This window comes from Penicillium crustosum (assembly GCF_028827405.1).
Source record: "Penicillium crustosum strain IBT 35664 chromosome Unknown utg000001l_segment0_segment0, whole genome shotgun sequence".
Lineage (NCBI taxonomy): Eukaryota > Fungi > Ascomycota > Eurotiomycetes > Eurotiales > Aspergillaceae > Penicillium > Penicillium crustosum.
Window position 1 is genome coordinate 2,038,716 of NW_026623122.1, and position 18,864 is coordinate 2,057,579.

At 48.3% G+C, this 18,864-nt stretch overlaps 10 protein-coding genes across 10 annotated transcripts; 8 read left to right on the plus strand and 2 right to left on the minus strand.

Annotated features, from left to right (window-relative positions):
- Positions 1–373: 373 nt before the first annotated feature.
- N7487_000769 (O-methyltransferase) lies at positions 374–1,305 on the plus strand (the record flags this gene model as incomplete). The annotated part of the gene is made up of 3 exons (XM_056868517.1): positions 374–397; positions 456–1,205; positions 1,261–1,305. The coding sequence occupies 3 exons, from the start codon at positions 374–376 to the stop codon at positions 1,303–1,305; spliced, it is 819 nt and encodes a 272-aa protein (XP_056733301.1).
- Positions 1,306–1,874: 569 nt separating this feature from the next.
- On the plus strand, positions 1,875–3,130 carry N7487_000770 (putative NAD binding Rossmann fold oxidoreductase; the record flags this gene model as incomplete). Its single annotated transcript, XM_056868518.1, has 4 exons — positions 1,875–2,157; positions 2,215–2,310; positions 2,362–2,765; positions 2,831–3,130. 4 exons carry the CDS (start codon positions 1,875–1,877, stop codon positions 3,128–3,130), a joined length of 1,083 nt encoding a protein of 360 aa, XP_056733302.1.
- A 418-nt stretch (positions 3,131–3,548) lies between these two features.
- N7487_000771 (uncharacterized protein) lies at positions 3,549–4,559 on the plus strand (the record flags this gene model as incomplete). The annotated part of the gene is made up of 1 exon (XM_056868519.1): positions 3,549–4,559. The coding sequence occupies one exon, from the start codon at positions 3,549–3,551 to the stop codon at positions 4,557–4,559; it is 1,011 nt and encodes a 336-aa protein (XP_056733303.1).
- A 557-nt stretch (positions 4,560–5,116) lies between these two features.
- N7487_000772 (HPP family protein) lies at positions 5,117–6,070 on the plus strand (the record flags this gene model as incomplete). Its single annotated transcript, XM_056868520.1, has 2 exons — positions 5,117–5,407; positions 5,492–6,070. The coding sequence occupies 2 exons, from the start codon at positions 5,117–5,119 to the stop codon at positions 6,068–6,070; spliced, it is 870 nt and encodes a 289-aa protein (XP_056733304.1).
- A 546-nt stretch (positions 6,071–6,616) lies between these two features.
- On the plus strand, positions 6,617–8,513 carry N7487_000773 (ATP-binding cassette family ATPase ARB1; the record flags this gene model as incomplete). The annotated part of the gene is made up of 2 exons (XM_056868521.1): positions 6,617–7,177; positions 7,245–8,513. The coding sequence occupies 2 exons, from the start codon at positions 6,617–6,619 to the stop codon at positions 8,511–8,513; spliced, it is 1,830 nt and encodes a 609-aa protein (XP_056733305.1).
- Positions 8,514–9,399: 886 nt separating this feature from the next.
- On the plus strand, positions 9,400–9,780 carry N7487_000774 (uncharacterized protein; the record flags this gene model as incomplete). The annotated part of the gene is made up of 1 exon (XM_056868522.1): positions 9,400–9,780. One exon carries the CDS (start codon positions 9,400–9,402, stop codon positions 9,778–9,780), a length of 381 nt encoding a protein of 126 aa, XP_056733306.1.
- Positions 9,781–9,954: 174 nt separating this feature from the next.
- On the minus strand, positions 9,955–11,332 carry N7487_000775 (TFIIH complex kinase subunit CCL1; the record flags this gene model as incomplete). The annotated part of the gene is made up of 2 exons (XM_056868523.1): positions 9,955–10,908; positions 11,000–11,332. The coding sequence occupies 2 exons, from the start codon at positions 11,330–11,332 to the stop codon at positions 9,955–9,957; spliced, it is 1,287 nt and encodes a 428-aa protein (XP_056733307.1).
- Positions 11,333–13,122: 1,790 nt separating this feature from the next.
- On the plus strand, positions 13,123–14,520 carry N7487_000776 (phosphotransferase family protein; the record flags this gene model as incomplete). Its single annotated transcript, XM_056868524.1, has 2 exons — positions 13,123–13,948; positions 14,012–14,520. The coding sequence occupies 2 exons, from the start codon at positions 13,123–13,125 to the stop codon at positions 14,518–14,520; spliced, it is 1,335 nt and encodes a 444-aa protein (XP_056733308.1).
- Positions 14,521–15,546: 1,026 nt separating this feature from the next.
- N7487_000777 (E2 ubiquitin-conjugating protein UBC1) lies at positions 15,547–16,380 on the minus strand (the record flags this gene model as incomplete). The annotated part of the gene is made up of 3 exons (XM_056868525.1): positions 15,547–15,718; positions 15,773–16,053; positions 16,120–16,380. The coding sequence occupies 3 exons, from the start codon at positions 16,378–16,380 to the stop codon at positions 15,547–15,549; spliced, it is 714 nt and encodes a 237-aa protein (XP_056733309.1).
- Positions 16,381–17,144: 764 nt separating this feature from the next.
- On the plus strand, positions 17,145–18,731 carry N7487_000778 (proteasome regulatory particle base subunit RPT2; the record flags this gene model as incomplete). The annotated part of the gene is made up of 4 exons (XM_056868526.1): positions 17,145–17,147; positions 17,215–17,280; positions 17,343–18,414; positions 18,478–18,731. 4 exons carry the CDS (start codon positions 17,145–17,147, stop codon positions 18,729–18,731), a joined length of 1,395 nt encoding a protein of 464 aa, XP_056733310.1.
- Positions 18,732–18,864: the final 133 nt, after the last annotated feature.

Here is an 18,864-nt window from a genome sequence, read left to right on the forward strand (position 1 = left end):
TTTATTTAGAACTAACGGCGCGGGTCTCGGATCTGACCTCCAGGGCTAGGAAATGCCCGGAATTACTACATGGGATCAGGTTTCCGACCCTTTATCAATCAATTAGTGCTCTCGGTCCTGATTACCTGAAGAAATAGCTCCGAGGTATATGAATTTCCAGACTTGGAATGGTAATAACGCCATCTACTAATGAATGGTGAATGAAGAGTGGTGAGTGGTGTGCGTGGTCCGACTCGGACTTATTTACTGCCTATACCCGAAGTATGTCACAGTCCAGGGTTAACCCCGAGGTGAGTTGCCATCTATAAGTTGGCATGCCCGGATGGAATTACCTAGATCATCTGTACAATTCCCTTGCTCTTAACTTCACACCATGTCTACACCAGTTCTTCCCGCGGTAGGAATTGCATTTTGACCCTCTGCCTGTGAGAAATGAACGCTAACTCATGCTCTAGAGCGACGCCGGCAAGGAGCTGAAGCTCCTGCATTACATCTATGAACAGCCCAACCTGGATGAAATCCGGGGACATCCCCAAAAAGTGATTGATTTGATTCACGAGTTTGAGAAACAATACCGGTTTATGAACGTTGGCGCCGAAAAGGGCAAAATCGTCACCAACCTCATCGATGAACTCAAGCCAAAGACCATGATCGAACTCGGTTGCTACGTGGGATACTCCGCGATCTTGTTCGGCGATGCAGTCCGTCGAAACGGTGGCGAACGTTACTTGAGTCTAGAATTAAACCCAGAGTTCGCCGCAATTGCCAATATGCTCGTCGAGCTAGCTGGGTTGCGGGACTTTGTGCGTATCATCGTCGGTCGAAGCGATGTGTCGCTCCACAAACTACTCACCTCGGGCGAGGTGAAGAAAGTGGAACTGCTTTTCATTGATCATTACAAACCGGCGTATACCTCTGACCTCAAGCTGTGTGAACACTTCGGGGCAATTGTGCCAGGTTCAGTGCTCGCTGCTGACAATGTCCTTCATCCGGGCAACCCACCATATCTGGAATACGTCCGCAGCACGGTAGAACAAAAACGTGAGGCGGCCAAGGCTGGACCTTCCCAGAGATATAACACCACGGGGATGGGCGAACGGACGGTAGAGTCTTTTGTGGGTAAAGATGACGTGCCCACTTTCCAATTTGTCGGGAACCCGAACTTGGTGTATGAGAGTCAGCTTAACCAACCCGAAGGATTGCGGGTAAGTTAGAATCATCCAAAGAAGGTTTCGGTGTCGCTAACAGTTGAATTAACAGGATGCTGTCGAAGTTACAAGGTGTGTGGGGGTGCAAGAAGCATAGATGGGAAATGGTGAATGACGCAAGTGCCCAGGTGGGACTGTAGAGCGGCATAAGCCGCTACTAAGGAAGGGCGATTCTTTTGTTGGAGAAATCATGGCGGAGATCTAGCGGATAACTTCCGCCTCAAATAATTTTAGTCTCCTGGAGAATCATACCATTTCATTTCATTGGCTCCTGAGGTCCTTTCTAACAGAGACTCCAGTATCCTGAAGAGCTATGCTCATTGTTCTTTGATCTCTCCATCAGAGACCTGTATTACACATTTGTCTGAGAGGCTCATGGGCACTGGCAGTGAGATAAACTCTTGTTTGTCATAAGAGAATACAAAAGAAATACTCATTATTAATTCGGCGTAGAGTGCACCGAGTTGATGTCCAAAGTAGAGTCGAACATTGCCACATCGGGAAACCGACTCGGCCTTTGCGGAAACCCCCCCACTTGAGCCAACGTTGCCGTCGCCAGGACCTTCCCACGTTCCCCCCGCTAAATGATTTCCGATGCCAATATAAATACCTAGTAGTCCCTGCTTCTAATTTTCCCCTCAATTAACTCTCCATCTATAATCCATCATGGCTAGCAAGACTTACAATGTCGGCGTTGTTGGCTACGGCTTCAGCGCAAAGATCTTCCACATCCCCTTCGTGAAGGAGGTCCCCGAACTCAAGCTCTACGCAATTGTCCAGCGCACCCCGAAGCAAGATGATGATGCCGAGAAGGACCACCCCGGTGTCAAGTCTTTCCGTACCACGGAGGAGATGGTCCAGGACCCCGCAATCGATGTAGTGATCATCACTACTGCCCCTGATTCTCACTTCGCTCTGTCCAAGCTGGCGTTGGAGGCAGGCAAGCACGGTAAGTGCCCAGAACTCCCGGATAGAGATTGGATCTAGAAACTAATGTGGAATATAGTCGTTTGCGAGAAGCCCTTCACCCCCACCACCCAGGAAGCCGATGAGCTCGTCGCCATTGCGAAGAAGAACAACAAGCAGCTTGCCGTGTTCCAGAGTATGTTTCATCGTCCGACTTATCATTACTCGTACTAATGCAATGCACTAGACCGCCGCTTCGATGCCGACTTCGTGACCCTCTCCAAGCTCGTTAAGAACGGCTCTCTCGGCCGCATCTCCGAGTATGAGACCCACTTCGACCGCCACCGTCCCGAGGAGCCAGCTGCCGACTCTCACAAGTGGAAGAACAAGGTCATCCCCGGTGGCTCAGCGATCTACGACCTCGGAACCCACCTCCTTGACCAGGCCGTGCACCTGCTCGGTCTCCCCGCGCGGGTGACCGGTTTCATTGGCTCCGCCCGGGAGGCCAACTCGTCTTCATATGAGGACTCCTTCACCGTTCTGCTGCACTATGCCAGCGGCCTATTGGTTACCGCCAAGGCGACCGTGGTCAGCCCTGAGGATGAGCAGCTGCGCTTCTGGGTGCGGGGTGACAAGGGTAGCTTCAAGAAGGTAAGAGCATCTACTCCCGCAGACTACGATGTAAAGAAAAGTAAGAACCTGACATTATTTTATAGTACCACCTTGATATCCAAGAAGATCAGCTCAAGGCTGGCATCATGCCCCAGGATAAGGGTTACGGCCGTGAGCCAAGCGAGCGTTACGGTACTCTGACTACCATCAACGACGGCAAGCCTGTCAAGGAGGTGGTTCCCACCGTGGAGCCCCCCACCTATACCGAGTACTACCGCAAGCTTGTTCGCGCTCTCAATGGTGAGGGTGATCTCCCTGCTAGTGGCACGGAGGCTCGCGAGGTCATTCGTTTGATCGAGTTGGCTCGTGAGAGTTCCCGTACTGGACGTACTTTGGACGTCTAAGCTTGGGTTTGTAAAATGTGATAATGATTATGATATACCTGATAGTTAAAAGGCAATATAAATTGAAGTCTTGGATGGAATTTAAAATTCTTCGCTCCAATGAATACAAAATACCCTTGCAGTTGACAACTAAATATTTATTATGCCATTGTTACACAACAGCATCTCAACAGCCAAAACTATGTCTAATAGTCTCCTTCTAAGTACGTGGAATTCATCTGGATTTTCATAATTGTATTGCTGCCTAACAACGGGTCCCCTAACTGCTCGGCCATTGACTGGATTCTCCCCGTCACATGGTATGCACGAGCTAGGGGTCTGAGCATAGATTTTTTTTTTTCTTATACGAACGGAAGGCTTTGCAAATTGTTCCACCGCCCCTGAAGAATCAAATCTTGAGCTAAGAGATATTTGTGACATGGACGTTAAATCGTTACCAGATTTCCGATTCATCCCATACCCAGTCGAGTCTAAAGAACTACTACCACCAGATGAACCAATTACTCTGAACACCTCGTCCTCATGGACTTACTGCGGACCCCTCTTGACCCTTGAATCATGTAACCTGCCATCTTCCTTTAACACCTGGGCAGAAGCCACGCTCAGCGGCTCAATATTGCCCTCCCTATTCTCCTTCCTGGCATACGTCCACGACTTCCTGACCAAAAACAACCAATCCCACTACTGGCTCACAATTAGAGCGAGTAAAGGCTCGGACGAATTCGATACCCCACGTTGGCACACAGACGATTTATTCTTCTCTCCGCTGAAACCACCAATAACCCATAAACGTGAATCGCTCTTATCGCCAATCACTAATCTACTCAAATCCACCTGGACAGGGCCAACAACAAACAAGGACCTCTCGACTCCAATCTCACCCTCAAATCTACAAACCAACCATCATGAGCATGACCCAGAACCCGCACCCCCGACCGCCCAAATCCCATCTATAAGCCCAACCCCAACAAACTGGAAACTCACAACAACCCTCCTAGGTCCAGGAACCTTATTCATCCCACCGGCAACAAACCACCTAGCCCGCGCCACTCAAAAAGCCGTCAAAACTGCCGCTCGCGCTGCAGACCCAAACCACATCTGCGTCTCCGTGCGCTGTGTCGGCTGCGCCGTGGCGGCGGAGTCGGTGCGAGCACGGCTAGCCGTTGAACTGGGCAGACATGGGACCGTGCAGGCGTCAGCGGGGGAGTGTGTTTTCTTCCGGGTTGGCGAGGATAAGGGTGCGGTACATTCTGAGCCGCGATCCCATGGGGATCGGGTTTTTGTTAACGTTGTTCCTGGTCATGAGGCGGATCTTAGGGCGCTTATGGTGAAGTGGGGGATGGAGTATCCGCGCGCTTGGTGTGTCGGGTTGCCATTGGATATTGGGGAAGGGGAGGAGTGTTTGAGGGATGTTGGGTGTGAGATTTGATTCTTTTTATGGTACCTCACTTCTCTTGGGTATAGATGGATGCTCTGTTATTAGGCATAACACAAATAGCTGGGGGAGCTGCTTTGTGTGGAAAAAAAAATCAACTCTATTTCTTACTTCAGCGATACTCCAAACAAAGAACCTATATATGTCAGTTGTAGCTAGAGTGAAGTATAGAGTATACATCTATGTGATGCAGACGGAATAGGAAATATCGTCAAGCCGGAACAATGACGCTGTGCCAAGCCGCTAGTCCCAAACGGTAGTTTATGTTACTAAATGTAAATCCGCTGAGTGGACAAGAAATTGGACCTGGCATCAACACCTTGGGGACGTCGGGAGATTTGACATCCGCGGAGAAAGAGAGAAGGGTTGCGTGTTAAACCGCACAGATGAGGTATTGCTCACTAACCGGGATACGATGGAAGGTTCTTTCTTTATTCCCCGACAAGGCTGAACCCCACAGTGAGATGTCTTCGTGAGGTTTGGTGCTGCTGTCAGATCACTAGAAACCCTACCAGAGCCTAGAGCATATTTGCATATCGCAGCAGTTCAGCATGGCACCATCCCCGCATGGACCGGTAACGCTATCCCGCCCGACGACCTGGAACTTCGATATCGATCGGTATCTGAACCCGTTTGTGCCGGCACCACGATGGCATCTCGTACCAAGACCGGTTGCATATATGATGGGATACCGGGACAGACCTTCTAAACCAATAGGCAACGTCCTGGTGGCACTGTGGTCGTTAGTTGGGGCGTTTTGCGGGGTGGCCTTGGTGGCATCTGTTTCGAAACGGGTGCCTTCTTTTGAAGCGCGTGATGCGACAGTGATTGTTGGCAGTTTTGTAAGTCATGGCGGGTCTGATACTAGAGCCGAGCGTGGAATAAGAACATCCCCAAGGCTGACTCCTATGACTCTTTGATAATAGGGTGCGGCGGCAGTTATTGAATTCGGTGTGATCGAGTCACCTTTCGCACAACCACGTAATGCAATCCTGAGTCAGGTCATTGCCTGTTTCTTTGGTGTCGGGATATCGAAGTTGTTCGCCTTAGATCCTCGTGCTGAAGCGTATACTGAGCTTGGGGGTGCTCTTGCTTGTGCTCTTACCACGGCCGTCATGATTCTCACCAGTACTACACACCCACCGGCGGGTGCAACTGCTCTTCTGGCAGTGACACACTCTCCGACTGTTGCTTTGGGCTGGTTTCTGTTCCCAGTCATGTTGCTTGGAGTCACGGTTATGCAGGTTGTGGCTGTGATCATCAACAATATCCAGCGTCGGTATCCTTTGTACTGGTGGACGTCACATCCTCTGTCGCCATCTCGAGGGGATGTTGAAACGGCTATTCACAAGGAAACACCTAGTGTTCCTAGTCATTATGAGGATAGTCTGACTGATGTTCCTCGGCGGTTGATAGTAGAACACGGTGATATTTCGGTGCCTGATGGGATGTTGCTTTCGGCCGAGGAGCAAGAAGTGTTGCTAAAGATTAGTGAAAGACTTTAAAGGGGAGGCCCTAGATATAGATTAAATCATTTAGTTTCATGTTATCTCTCCAAACCAAACATAGCCCCTCCTGTTATCGGTCCAGTCGCGTATCACACAAATCAAAGTGGCAAATCGACACCTTAGGCATTGACTACGGTGACGTCTCTCCCAATCAAAATCCACTTGTTCACGGCCCACCGATGGATTTTTTTTTGTTTGAAAAAAAGTTGATCACTTGAATTTTGCCAACTCATCCTCACTTTTAGGCAAAAATAAATAAATTTATAAGTGAGAAAAGTACATTCTACTTTCTACTTTCCTTTCTTATTTTCTCTTAAACTCACAATCGATAGGATTCTATCGATAAGGGCAAACCACCAACTCCACTGCTCTACGCCCCTCCATTTCCCTGTCCGCCCCGCCAGGCGATCCACTCAGCCTTTTTGCATTTCTCTTCAATCTCTTTTCGCAGTGTCATCCTTTCTCCTCTCCCTCCCTGTGACTTTCGTGTTCCCTTACTTCTTTTTTAACCCCCTTTTTTTTTATACCGTCACACCCGCAACCATGGTTTCCGCCTCGAAGGCTGCCCGCATGGCCAAGCGTGCCGACGAGAAGAAGCCCAAGAAGGCCGCCAAGGTCGAGCTCGATGCCCACGGAAACCCCATCGTCGAGGATGCGCCCGCCACTAAGGATCAGTCCGCCGTTGATAAGCTCACAGCCCAGATGGATAAGCACGGTCTGTCCGATCGTGTCACCACCGGTGTGCTGTCATCTCTGCCCGCCTCTCGCGATGTTAAGATCACCTCTTGCTCCCTTGTGTTCCACGGAAAGGTCCTGGTCACCGATTCCACTCTCGAGTTGACCTTCGGTCGTCGCTACGGTCTCCTCGGTGAGAACGGCTGCGGAAAGTCTACTATCCTCAAGTCCATTGCTGCCCGCGAGTACCCCGTTCCCGAGCACATCGATATCTACCTTCTGAACGAGGGTGCACCCCCCACCGACTTCGGTGCCCTTGACTGGGTTGTCCGTGAGGCTGAACGCCAGTTGGATGATATGGAGAAGAAGGCCGAGCAGGTTCTTGAGGACGAGGGTCCTGACAGCCCTATCCTTGAAGACCTATATGACGTACGTATTTTTCGAGATCTAGTACTCTCCTTTTGGTTCTAGAACAGAAGCTAACTATCCTATACAGCGCATGGACAAGATGGATCCTTCCACTTTCCACGTTCGTGCTTCCCTCATTCTGACCGGTCTCGGTTTCAACAAGCACACCATCAACAAGAAGACCAAGGACATGTCCGGTGGTTGGCGTATGCGTGTGGCCCTCGCCAAGGCCCTGTTCGTCAAGCCCTCTTTGCTCTTGCTTGATGACCCCACTGCCCATTTGGATTTGGAGGCTTGCGTGTGGCTGGAGGAGTACCTCAAGAAGTGGGATCGTACTTTGATCCTGGTTTCTCACTCCATGGATTTCCTGAACGGTGTCTGCACCACCATGCTCGATATGCGTGGCCAGAAGCTCCTCTACTACGGTGGTAACTACGATTCTTACCACAAGACCCGTAGCGAGCAGGAGACCAACCAGACCAAGGCCTACACCAAGCAGCAGGAAGAAATCCAGCACATCAAGAAGTTCATTGCTTCCGCTGGTACCTACGCTAACTTGGTGCGTCAAGCCAAGTCTCGCCAGAAGATTCTCGACAAGATGGAGGCCGATGGTTTCATTCAGCCCGTCGTTGCCGACCGTGTCTTCACCTTCCGTTTCGCCGATGTTGAGAAGCTTCCTCCCCCAGTTCTTTCCTTCGACGATGTCAGTTTCTCTTACTCCGGTAACTGGGAAGATACTCTGTACGAGCACCTCGACCTCGGTGTCGACATGGACTCCCGTACCGCCCTGGTCGGCCCCAACGGTGTCGGCAAGTCTACCCTGCTCCGTCTCATGACCGGCAAGCTCAGCCCCATCGGTGGTCGTGTCTCCCGTCACACTCACTTGAAGCTCGGTGTTTACAGCCAGCACTCCTCCGAGCAGCTTGATCTCACCAAGTCCGCCCTGGAGTTCGTCCGTGACCGCTTCCCCGAGAAGTCCCAGGATTACCAGTACTGGCGCCAGCAGCTCGGCCGTTACGGTCTGAGTGGTGAGGGCCAGACCGCCCTCATGGGTACCTTGTCCGAGGGTCAGAAGTCTCGTATCGTCTTCGCTCTGCTTGCCATCGAGTCCCCCAACATGATTCTTCTTGACGAGCCTACCAACGGTCTCGATATCCCCACCATTGACTCCTTGGCCGATGCCATCAACGCCTTCAGCGGTGGTGTCGTCGTTGTCTCTCACGATTTCCGTCTCCTTGACAAGATTGCCAAGGACATCATGGTCTGTGAGGACAAGACTATCCGCCGCTGGGATGGTTCCATCGGTGACTACAAGAACTACCTCCGTAACAAGATGGTGTCTGCTGGTGCCGTTTAAGGGCTTTATTGATTCTCTCTGTTCAACTTTGTTCAACTTCTTTTTTTTCCCCCTTATTGATGACGAAATGCTAGACGAGAACTGAAGGAATACAAATGCCCATATTGTGGCACTAAAAGTTTGGTTTCCCGCAAAAGGGACATTCCAACAAAAGGTTCCTTGGATTGGGATGGTTTTCATTTATTTTCTTTTTGTCCGTTAGATAGTTTTGTCCTTCCTCCCTTTCCGAATAGATTTTGGGTAATGGAGGATTGGACTTTTGCGTTTGCTATGAACTCATTACCCCTGATTCGATCCGTCTGTTTTTTCACTTTCCTGTCTTGTCATGCATCCTTGATAGAGTACCTGGTCCTCTCTTCCGAGGTGAATATAAGGGATGCCAGTCTGAAGTATATGTGATTCTCGCTATATTGAAGAATAGGATGTAATATCTCAGTGTTCGCATATGGTGCTACTTGTAAACATGATTCAAACTTGTTCTTGATACATATCTTGTCCATGTCCTATCTGGGTACTCTTCCTCATCAGCAGTGTTGTCATGACTCCGAGGATGGCTGGCCATAGGACCGATTCAGGAATTGCCAATGCCTTTCGTCTCTTTTGTGTTATCTTATTCCAACGCTAATAGAACACACCGTGGCGATGCACCGGACAAAGAACATAAACAATGGCCATAACAGCCCTCATTGTCTTCTCCCCTTTTTCTCACAAAGAACGAAATCCAAGTCATCAACAAAACAGTATATAAATACCCTCAATCTCACTACAATTCCCATCCTATCTACCATCCCATCTGATTTCCCACAACCACAACCAAAACCAAAACTAGGTAAGCCCTAATACATGAATTAACTTCTACACGTAGCTACACATACCCACCATCATAATGGACGGAGCTCGCATACGCCCCCACAACTTCCAACAGATCTACACGCAAGCCTGCGAAACCTTCACTCACAAGCTCCAATGTCAAGTCTTTGCCCTGCTGAGCTCATCCCCAAGTCCTGACATGGAGGAGATGAGCACACGACTAGAGGAGCTCTGCGAGCGGGTCATTCAAATCGGATTCCTGGGTGAGGTCGGCGGATTCGGGATCCGCGATGATAACCGCGTGCGTATCCGTTGGGGTTCGCTTCCTATTAAGGATATTTGCTTCTCGATTAAGTGGGAACTGACCGTGATTAAAGATGAGTTTGCTACCGGTGATGCGGCGCCTTTGATAGTTGCGGATATTTTGGTGGATATTTTGGATAATTTGCCCTTTTGAATATATTTTGTGTTTATGTTTATTTTTTACATATAGTGTTGAGGCTGCTTATGGATTTGTAGGGTACATATAAGTCTCGTAATCTGACGTTCGGTGCATCTAGTAGTGTTTGTCGGTTTTGGTATTTGATATTAAGATATTTGTGGACTTAGATTCAATGGCTTGCAATGACCATTACTGCTTTGTTCGCTGAGTGACCAACTCCGGACCGAAAACATCACCATCCTGACGGAGTATCTGTTCTTGTTCTAACTTCCGCTTTTTCGCCAGACGTTCTGTTTCGCTCTCGGAAGTGACTATTCCAGTATCGCTTTGAACAGCGGCAGATGGTTGTGCCGACTCCCGTTTCTGAGCGGCAGCCAGATTCACCTTCTCGGGGTTCTGACAATGATATAGTTTCTTTGCGATGCGCTTGAGGCTCTTCATTTGTGCGGGGTCGGAGGAGAGTGGTGTGTAGGATTGGAGAAGAGCAGAGCATTCACTCAAGACGTGATGTAGCTTGGAGCGAATTTCGTATAGAGGGTTCACCAGGCCATTTTCGTCTGTTTCGGGGGCGGGGATTGTGGCTGTGACAGGACCACCAAGTTTGACATCTAGCAAAAACTCGGCTAGGGGACGATCCGCTAGTAAAAAGGCGGAAAACCAGATCTGGGATGGTGTGTACAAGAAGTAGGCGTCTGTCATCTGCGCGGCGGATTTCAACAGCTCACGAGTTGTGCCGTGGGCCCGGGCAATTCGATCTGACATTGAGGACGATGGGACGGGAGGAGGTGCGATGGACAACAGTCCTTGTTGGAGGTCCTCGGCAGTTTCATATGGTAGATGGGGGGCTGCCTGTCCTTGACCTTGTGCGATGGCTTGTAGTTCCATGACGCCGCCTTCAAGTCCCCGGAATGGATGCCGTACATCGAAAGTGAAACGGAGTCCTTGCATGAGTAGGAACTCTGGTGCGATGACATCCTCTGTCGTTGTGTCACCAGGAATTCCATCTGCAAATTGCCGAAGAGAGATATAGTAATTATCGGTTTTGGTCGCGACGAAGAGCGCACACGCCATGATCGACTTTGGGTGGTATGTCATGGGTGAATTGGTTAGGTAGAAGCGGCGGAGGTATTGGATTGCGGTGGCCTGTATACACAGAATGAGAAAAGTCAGCTTCTTGGGCTTTATTTGCGATGACTTTCAAGGTGAGCAGGAAGTGCCCTGGAGCTTAACATACCCGGACCATTGTAGGGATTGGTGGTTTGTATGTCTCTCCCAGCTCCAGCGTCTTCTCGCAGTAATACCGCACGAGCACAAGCTCCTCCTCCGGTGTCAAGCATTCGACATCTTTTTCATCTTTGTTCTTGATATCCGTATTGTTTTCCGGTAGTGGTGTTCCCGCCGCGGAGGATGCGGTCGACTGATGAGTTTCGCGCGATCTGCGTAAAGCGGCGCGCACGCGCTCGCTGGCAACGGCATTTGTCGAGGCTCGGAGAGATTGTAGAGATGGCTCCGTGTATGACCACAGTCGGTACTGGGACGAGGCACGGTAAATGTCGTCTTCAATCATAGTGTTGGTGCTCTTGACTTGGAAGAATCAAAGGCTAGAACCCTTTATTCTTGGACGGGGATAACGACCGGCTAGTTAGAGTATCACCTAAGAGAAATCCCGAGTAAGAAGAGGTGGAAAGTGCAGGGCCGTTCTATATATGAGAATAAGTATTTGACAATTCTCCATGAGGACCAGCAATTCATCCACTTTGACCCGGAGGTCAGAGCTGGTGCTTATCGATAACACCCTCACTCCAATTCTGCCCAGGTGCCTACACCTGAGGGACATCAAACCATCACTTTGTTTCTATTTCGTCATATTTTATTGCTTTTAATATCGATTAACAACCATGTCACAAATATTCGACATACATAAACCGCCCAATACAATCCATTCACATCTCATATGTGACTTATGAGTTGTCTCGCACAGCATAGCTAGGGCGTAGACACTCATGAACGACTGAAGCCGCTGGGCAAACTCGCAAAGTTCAAGTTTTCCGTTCTTGCACTGCCTTATATTATCAAAAATCCTCTCGGAACGGGTGCCTTCTTTCCTCCTTTACTAAATTATAAGAACGAGTGTAATCTATCATTCCACAACGGTAAATTCCAAGGTATTGGATGCAGGCAAGACTATAGGCCGGCCTGTCCAAACGAGGTCCTTAAACCCGTAGTTCATACCATCGTTATGGTGAAATAAAACAGGCCGGGTATGCTACTCTTTACTTCCCTAATTCCAAGTCTCCAACAAACAGCGGACCACTTCGGTCTTGGCGTTTCTAGACTGGAGGTTTAGGTCGATCAACGACGATGCGGCCCAGGAAGAATTGCTCGGGCAGGAGGATCGGGGTGATTGGCAAAACTTTCATCGATAGTATCCTATCTCTACTAATGGATCTCATCACCTGGCCACACTAGCTCATACCGCTCGCCCGGTATCAAGGCTTCTATATATGATTTCCCTAGGCCACTTCCAAACCAGATATTTTGACCGGGCATCAACTCAGGAAACCTTGTACAGAATCCCAAAAGGAACACCCTGATATTAAGCACTAATATATTCTGCCAGATTTAATCCTGCACTTTTGAAATCTGGTTTACATAGTAAAGAATGTACCTTCTGGTTAGAATTAAATGCTTATTTCGACTAGTTTTATGCTTTTTACTTCTACATAACACTTCGTTTCTCTCTATAATGCTTACTCGACTTTAGACCTTGCCAACTCCCATCACTTGGTCCCATGGGAGTGCCAAGAGATGGGAGTGAGGTGCCAGCCCGCTCCCATAGCATGCCACAAGCGTTGATTATTAGATTTACTGCCAATAAATACCAGCCTCCTAATTAGGAGGTTGACGAAGATTGATAGGTGTCATTTTCGGGTATTTTTCTAGTACTATTTCAGGATTTGTATTTAACTAAATCAATATATGAACTTGTAAAAATATTGTTTTTTATATTGGTAGCGTGCATGCATAGTTGGGTCTTCTCGAGCTGTCGTGGTAGGGTAGAATATTGGTGATGAATGGTAGCTTTTCTCTCTGTTTGCAATTGCTCCTCGCTGCTGAGTGGTGCGATTCGCCGAATAAGGGATCACCGAGGAAGGCTTTAGGCCTGTATCTGGAATAGCGTGTCGTGTCCCAAATTGGAGCCATTTACAGGGTTCGAAAGAGCAAGGTAGTGTATATCGGTGTCCGTCGGACTCCCTATAATCTTTCATATATAGGACGAAGTACGGCACAATATGAATCTTGATGCTTTTATTCTCGAATTCTCGGAAAACACACACTCCCTTGCCACCTCTCATGATGACCACTCTCAAGAGCCAACATTATGATTTTGCGGCCTCCTTGGTTGCGATGCACTTCGGAATCCAGAAGAATGATTTTACAATCGAGGATATGGAAAAGGCGAAGAACAACCATGTCTACCTTATTCACCTAGAGCAGCCGCTCGCAGAGCTAGGGCGGACCAAGACTGGGGTTTTAAAGCCCTATACCTCGGTAATCCCAGTAGGGACCTCGAAAATGGTGCTACGAATCTCTAAGAACAATGTGAACTTAGAGAATTCTGTGCGAATTCGGAATGAAGTTGCGTTCCTCGCTTTAGCCCGCGATGCATTATCTGCTATAGATGCCTCAGTGATCCCACGAGTGTTCGGATGGGAGGATAAGAGATGGGAAGATAGGACATCTACCGATCCCTTGTCTCTTAGCTGGATCCTTGAAGAATTTATGGAAGGGGACTCGCTAAGCCCAGATGAGATCCTTGCACTAGATCACGATACTCGGAAGTCACTGCTTTATCAGATTGCACAGGTTGTGAAAGCTTTCCAGGATTATCAACTTCCTAAAGCTGTTAGTATGTATGGTGGCTTGAAGTTCGATGAGCAAGGTGAAATCGTGAATACGATCTCAACTCTACCTTGTGGTGGACCCTTCCAAACCTATCCACAATTTGTTAGAGGAATGTGTATCTGGCAACTGAAAATGAGCGACCGAAGTGCTTATCTGAATGGGTGGCGGGATATACCTGGTTTACGGGAACGATTAGACGACTTCTTTACTCGTGGGCTCGGCCGGCTTCTAGATGAAATTCCCGAACAACGGCCAACTCTGATACATGCAGACTTATGTATGTCTACTTAAGATATCTTCTTTGTTTTAACATAATATCTAACTATCTATTCTCTACTAGGCATGTCGAACCTACTCTTCAATCGCAGAAGCAACCGCCTAAGTGCAGTTCTAGACTTTGACTTCGCTCATATTGGTGCGCCAATCTCTGAGTACTTGTTTTCCTTCTGGGATCTAGATGGTTTACTTCCTGGAAGCTCCGATCCTAATGACCCTCTACGCAAATATATCTTGAAGGGGTTCCCATTTGCGGAGGAAGAGGAAGGGGTCGAAGATAAGTGGAAACTTGCTCGAGCATGGGAAAATGCTTTGTCTGACGTAGGAGCTAAAAAGCCATCTACGATCGATAAAGCGGGAGATATAGCAGATATATGGTGGTTCTCTCAGGATCTGTGCGAGGCCTATTGGTTTATAGACACCTTTTTGGAAAAGAGAACACCAGAGAAGCTGGAGGAGTTTAAGGCTGCAAGTGCGAGCAATCTAGAGAGATACTTGGCACACTGGGGGTTTTACAGCCCCCCCGAGATCGGAATAGGGCTTTTATTTTACTCTAAGCAGTCTTACCTGTAGGTTGCCTTCAACATATAGCAGATAGCAGATAGAGGGTATGAACTTAGTCATAGCGGAGCAGAAATGCAAAAATAAATTCCTGGTACTATACAGGTATATTATGCTAGCAATCACTAATGAGCGTTTTGATACATAGTACATGTATCTAGTATCTCTACTGCCCACGCGAACGCCCTGCCGGTGCACCAGAGTAAATGATTCCCCAAATTAGTTTAAAGTCGCCTTGAAGCCCTGATAGGCCTGTTCAATATCAAATGAAAGTACACGCTTCCTCAGTAGCTCGAATTTTATTCAATGCGATTAAACACTAAATGATCTTACCGCGGTCTTCGAAATTAGTATCTATTACCTTTTTTACAGACTGAACTACCTTCGATAAAAGCGGATAAAGTGCATCTTTAGATACTATACTGAGGAAGGTGATAAAGTTTTCGGTTGCTACTAGAATAGGACTACCAAGGTACCGCTAGCCTTGACCTTGTATGTGATCCAATATCCAATGGAGAGGATATGCCGCAGTCTAACGTAGACGTAGACATAGATATAGCGAGGGACAGGAAGTTAAGTAAGTATTATAGAGAGAAAAGAAGTGTTATTTAGAAATAAAAAGTATAAAACCAGTCGAAATAAGTATTTAATTCTGACTAGAAACGTACGTTCTTTACTATATAAACCAGAATTCAAAAGTGTAGAATTATATCTGGCGGAATATATTAATGCTTAAGGAATCAGGCAGGATCAGGCATAAATTAGGCATAGGGGTGTGCCAGTATCCAAGAGGGGGGGGGTGACTGGATCAATCCCCTATTTTTATTGATTTAGCCTACTTAGGTCACTCCCCCTTCCAAGGTCATACGCAGTTCATGTTCAGTAAGCAAATAAAGACGTCCCGATGATCAAAAAGCGACAAGGACGAGGCACCAAAAGGAAAGGAGAAAAGTCTTAAGTGCCAGATAATACATACATGTACATATTTGCTTTTTGACGCATTTCATCCCGAATTCTCCACAAACACTAGAATATACATCACTCACCGAGAAGTCGGGCAGCAATATCACCCATCCTACCTTCTTCCAACTCGTAATATTGACCTCCTCGTCGGTCGGCACCGACATATCGGAAAGCAGCCACAACACGATCAACGTCGAAGCCCATGCTGGTGAAACGGTCGATCAAATTCTTGTTGTATCCATCATATCTATAGATAATAATCAGTAAAAATACCCAACAAATGCCAAGAAGAACGACTCACTTTACAAGACTGTCTTCGCCAGCTCCTTGCTGGGTGTCGTTTAGGCTTGATCCGCTGCCATTGTCAGCACTACCCGCGGGAGCTCCAGCATAGATGACTGCCCAGTCGCGTGCAACGCGTTCAAATTCCTTGGGTGACTTGAGAAGCATATTAGCCACTTCAGCATCTTGGGGATCTTTGGGCTCAGGTGTGCTGAGCAAAGATTGCAGCGAAAGCAGAGCGGACTTGATAGTCAGAACTGGTGACCAAGCACTGGAAAGCGTGTCGAGGCAGATTGCACCCTACATTGGCTGTTAGAACCTAGTTGCTTTTCTCTTTCATATGGATGTCGTGAAGAGGGCACTGACTGTTTGACTGCTGACATTTGGATGCCACACCTTGGTCTCGAACTTCATGGTAGGTGGGCGGAAAGGGTAGTCGGTGGGGATTTTGATATCGATATCGTAGGTACCACCTTCATACGGGGTACCGGGTGGCCCTGGAAATGAACCCCTTAGGTGAGTTACATCGTCCTGGTTGCCAAATGGCTCGACCTTGATTTGAGAGTGGGCATCGGCGTGAATGTCCGCAATCTCTTTTCCAATGCGACGCATACGATTGCTAGCCATGATGATTCGAGGGCTTGTTCCAGAAAGAGGTCAAATAAGAGATGTTGAAGGATAAGACCACTTTATGTGTAAATTGTGGGGTCAAATAGATCTATTTCCGCCTTGTCCAAGAGACTGCACAAAAGCGAAACTGCCGTGGAGAGGAAGGCGAAGTGGGGCTAATAGTAGGAGGATGGGTGTTAGGAAACCTCCAGATCAACCAGAAAATATCACAACCAGAGTACAAAGTCAAGTTCTCTAGGGAACTGAAAGAAAGTCAAGATAAACGAGGATCTCACCTATGTAAGGAGGGGAACTATACAGAAAATCAGCATGAGAGATGAGCTCAGATACTTGTCACCTGTTCCCTCTTATATGCACGTGAGATATAGATTTCGAGAGAAAGAAAAGAAACACGAGTGTTAAGCCTGAATTTTGTAAGGTAAATAAATCCCAGTATAGAGCCTCGGTGGATATAAATTTGTTTGATTGTCTTTGAGAATGTCTTAGGTACAAGCAAGGTGCCGGCGTTTAAGGCAACAAGGCGTGAATGACGCAGTTGCGGCCTGAGGCGCATATAGTCACGTGTAGACCTAACAGCTTCCAGCTCGCCCAGCGTCTGACCTCCAGCGATACCACCACATCTGCATTGACAATCCATCCCTTTCGACTAGCCTTTCTCATCATTCCATACCACTTAAGGCTCGTGGTTCACCCTACTTTTATTCAATTTGCAACTTCACACCCAGGGACTCTGATTGTCTCCCTCTCGGTGGCTGACAAACATGGTGAGTGTCCCAATCTTGCCAGCCTTTGGGTGGCCATCTCGATTTGCATTCTAACATTCAAAACTAGGGTCAACAGCAGTCTAACCTGGGCGGTGGCCCTGGAGGCGATGGACGCGATGACAAGGATAAGAAGGTATGTTCCTACTCGTTTCCTCTACTACACAACTAGCGCTGAGACCGTCTTTCTTTCATCAGAAGGACAAGCCCAAATACGAACCTCCCCCACCACCTACCACTCGTCTTGGAAAGAAGAAGCGCAAGGCTGCCGGCCCAAGCACTGCCTCCAAGCTCCCCGATATCTACCCTACATCGCGATGCAAGCTCCGATATCTTCGCATGCAGCGTGTTCACGACCACCTGCTGTTAGAAGAAGAGTACGTTGAGAACATGGAACGAATGCGCAAGGCCAAGGCCCAGGCCACCCAGGATCCCGCCAGGGGAGGTGGTGACCTGGATGTGATGGATCGGAACGCCGATGAGCGGAGTCGAGTCGATGACATGCGAGGCAGCCCGATGGGTGTCGGCAACTTGGAAGAGTTGATTGATGATGACCATGCTATTGTCTCAAGCGCCACCGGCCCTGAGTACTACGTATCCATCATGTCTTTCGTCGATAAAGATCTCCTCGAGCCGGGTGCCAGTATCCTTTTACACCACAAGTCAGTGTCTGTTGTCGGTGTACTGACGGAGGAGTCTGATCCCCTTGTCTCGGTGATGAAGTTGGACAAGGCGCCCACAGAATCGTACGCTGATATCGGTGGTCTGGAGCAACAAATCCAAGAAGTTCGAGAATCCGTGGAACTGCCCTTGCTACACCCCGAGCTGTATGAAGAGATGGGCATTAAGCCTCCCAAGGGAGTTATTCTTTACGGTGCCCCAGGTACCGGAAAGACACTACTTGCTAAGGCTGTTGCCAACCAGACCAGCGCAACCTTCCTCCGCATTGTTGGCAGTGAGCTGATCCAGAAGTACCTTGGTGATGGCCCCCGCTTGGTTCGCCAGATCTTCTCAGTTGCTGCTGATCATGCACCATCAATTGTGTTCATCGACGAGATTGATGCTATCGGTACGAAGCGATACGAATCACAATCTGGTGGTGAGAGAGAAATCCAGCGAACCATGCTCGAGCTTCTGAACCAGCTGGATGGATTCGATGATCGTGGTGACGTGAAGGTCATTATGGCCACTAACAAGATTGAAACCCTGGACCCAGCTTTGATCCGACCTGGTCGTATCGACCGTAAGATTCTCTTCGAGAACCCAGACCGTAAGTGATATGATACCCTCGATGCCTATTATTTTGTTGTGGCTTGCTAACAATTTTTTTTAGAAAACACCAAGAAGAAGATTTTCACTCTGCACACATCGAAGATGTCTCTCGGTGATGACGTTGATCTTGAGGAGTTCATCAACCAGAAAGATGATCTCTCTGGTGCTGACATCCGCGCCATCTGTACCGAAGCTGGTTTGATGGCCCTGAGAGAGCGCCGGATGAGGGTGCAGATGGACGATTTCCGGGCTGCTCGTGAGCGTATCATGAAGACCAAGCAGGACGGTGGTCCTGTGGAGGGTCTGTACTTGTAAGCGCTGGTAATCCTTTCGAGGGTAGAGTGCCAGAGTGCTTGCGCTGGAGACCTGTACTCAGTTAGGTCCCTGTGTATTGTAATAATCGAGTAACGAACGAATCTAAAGGGCGCAACACTTAGCAATTTCCTTA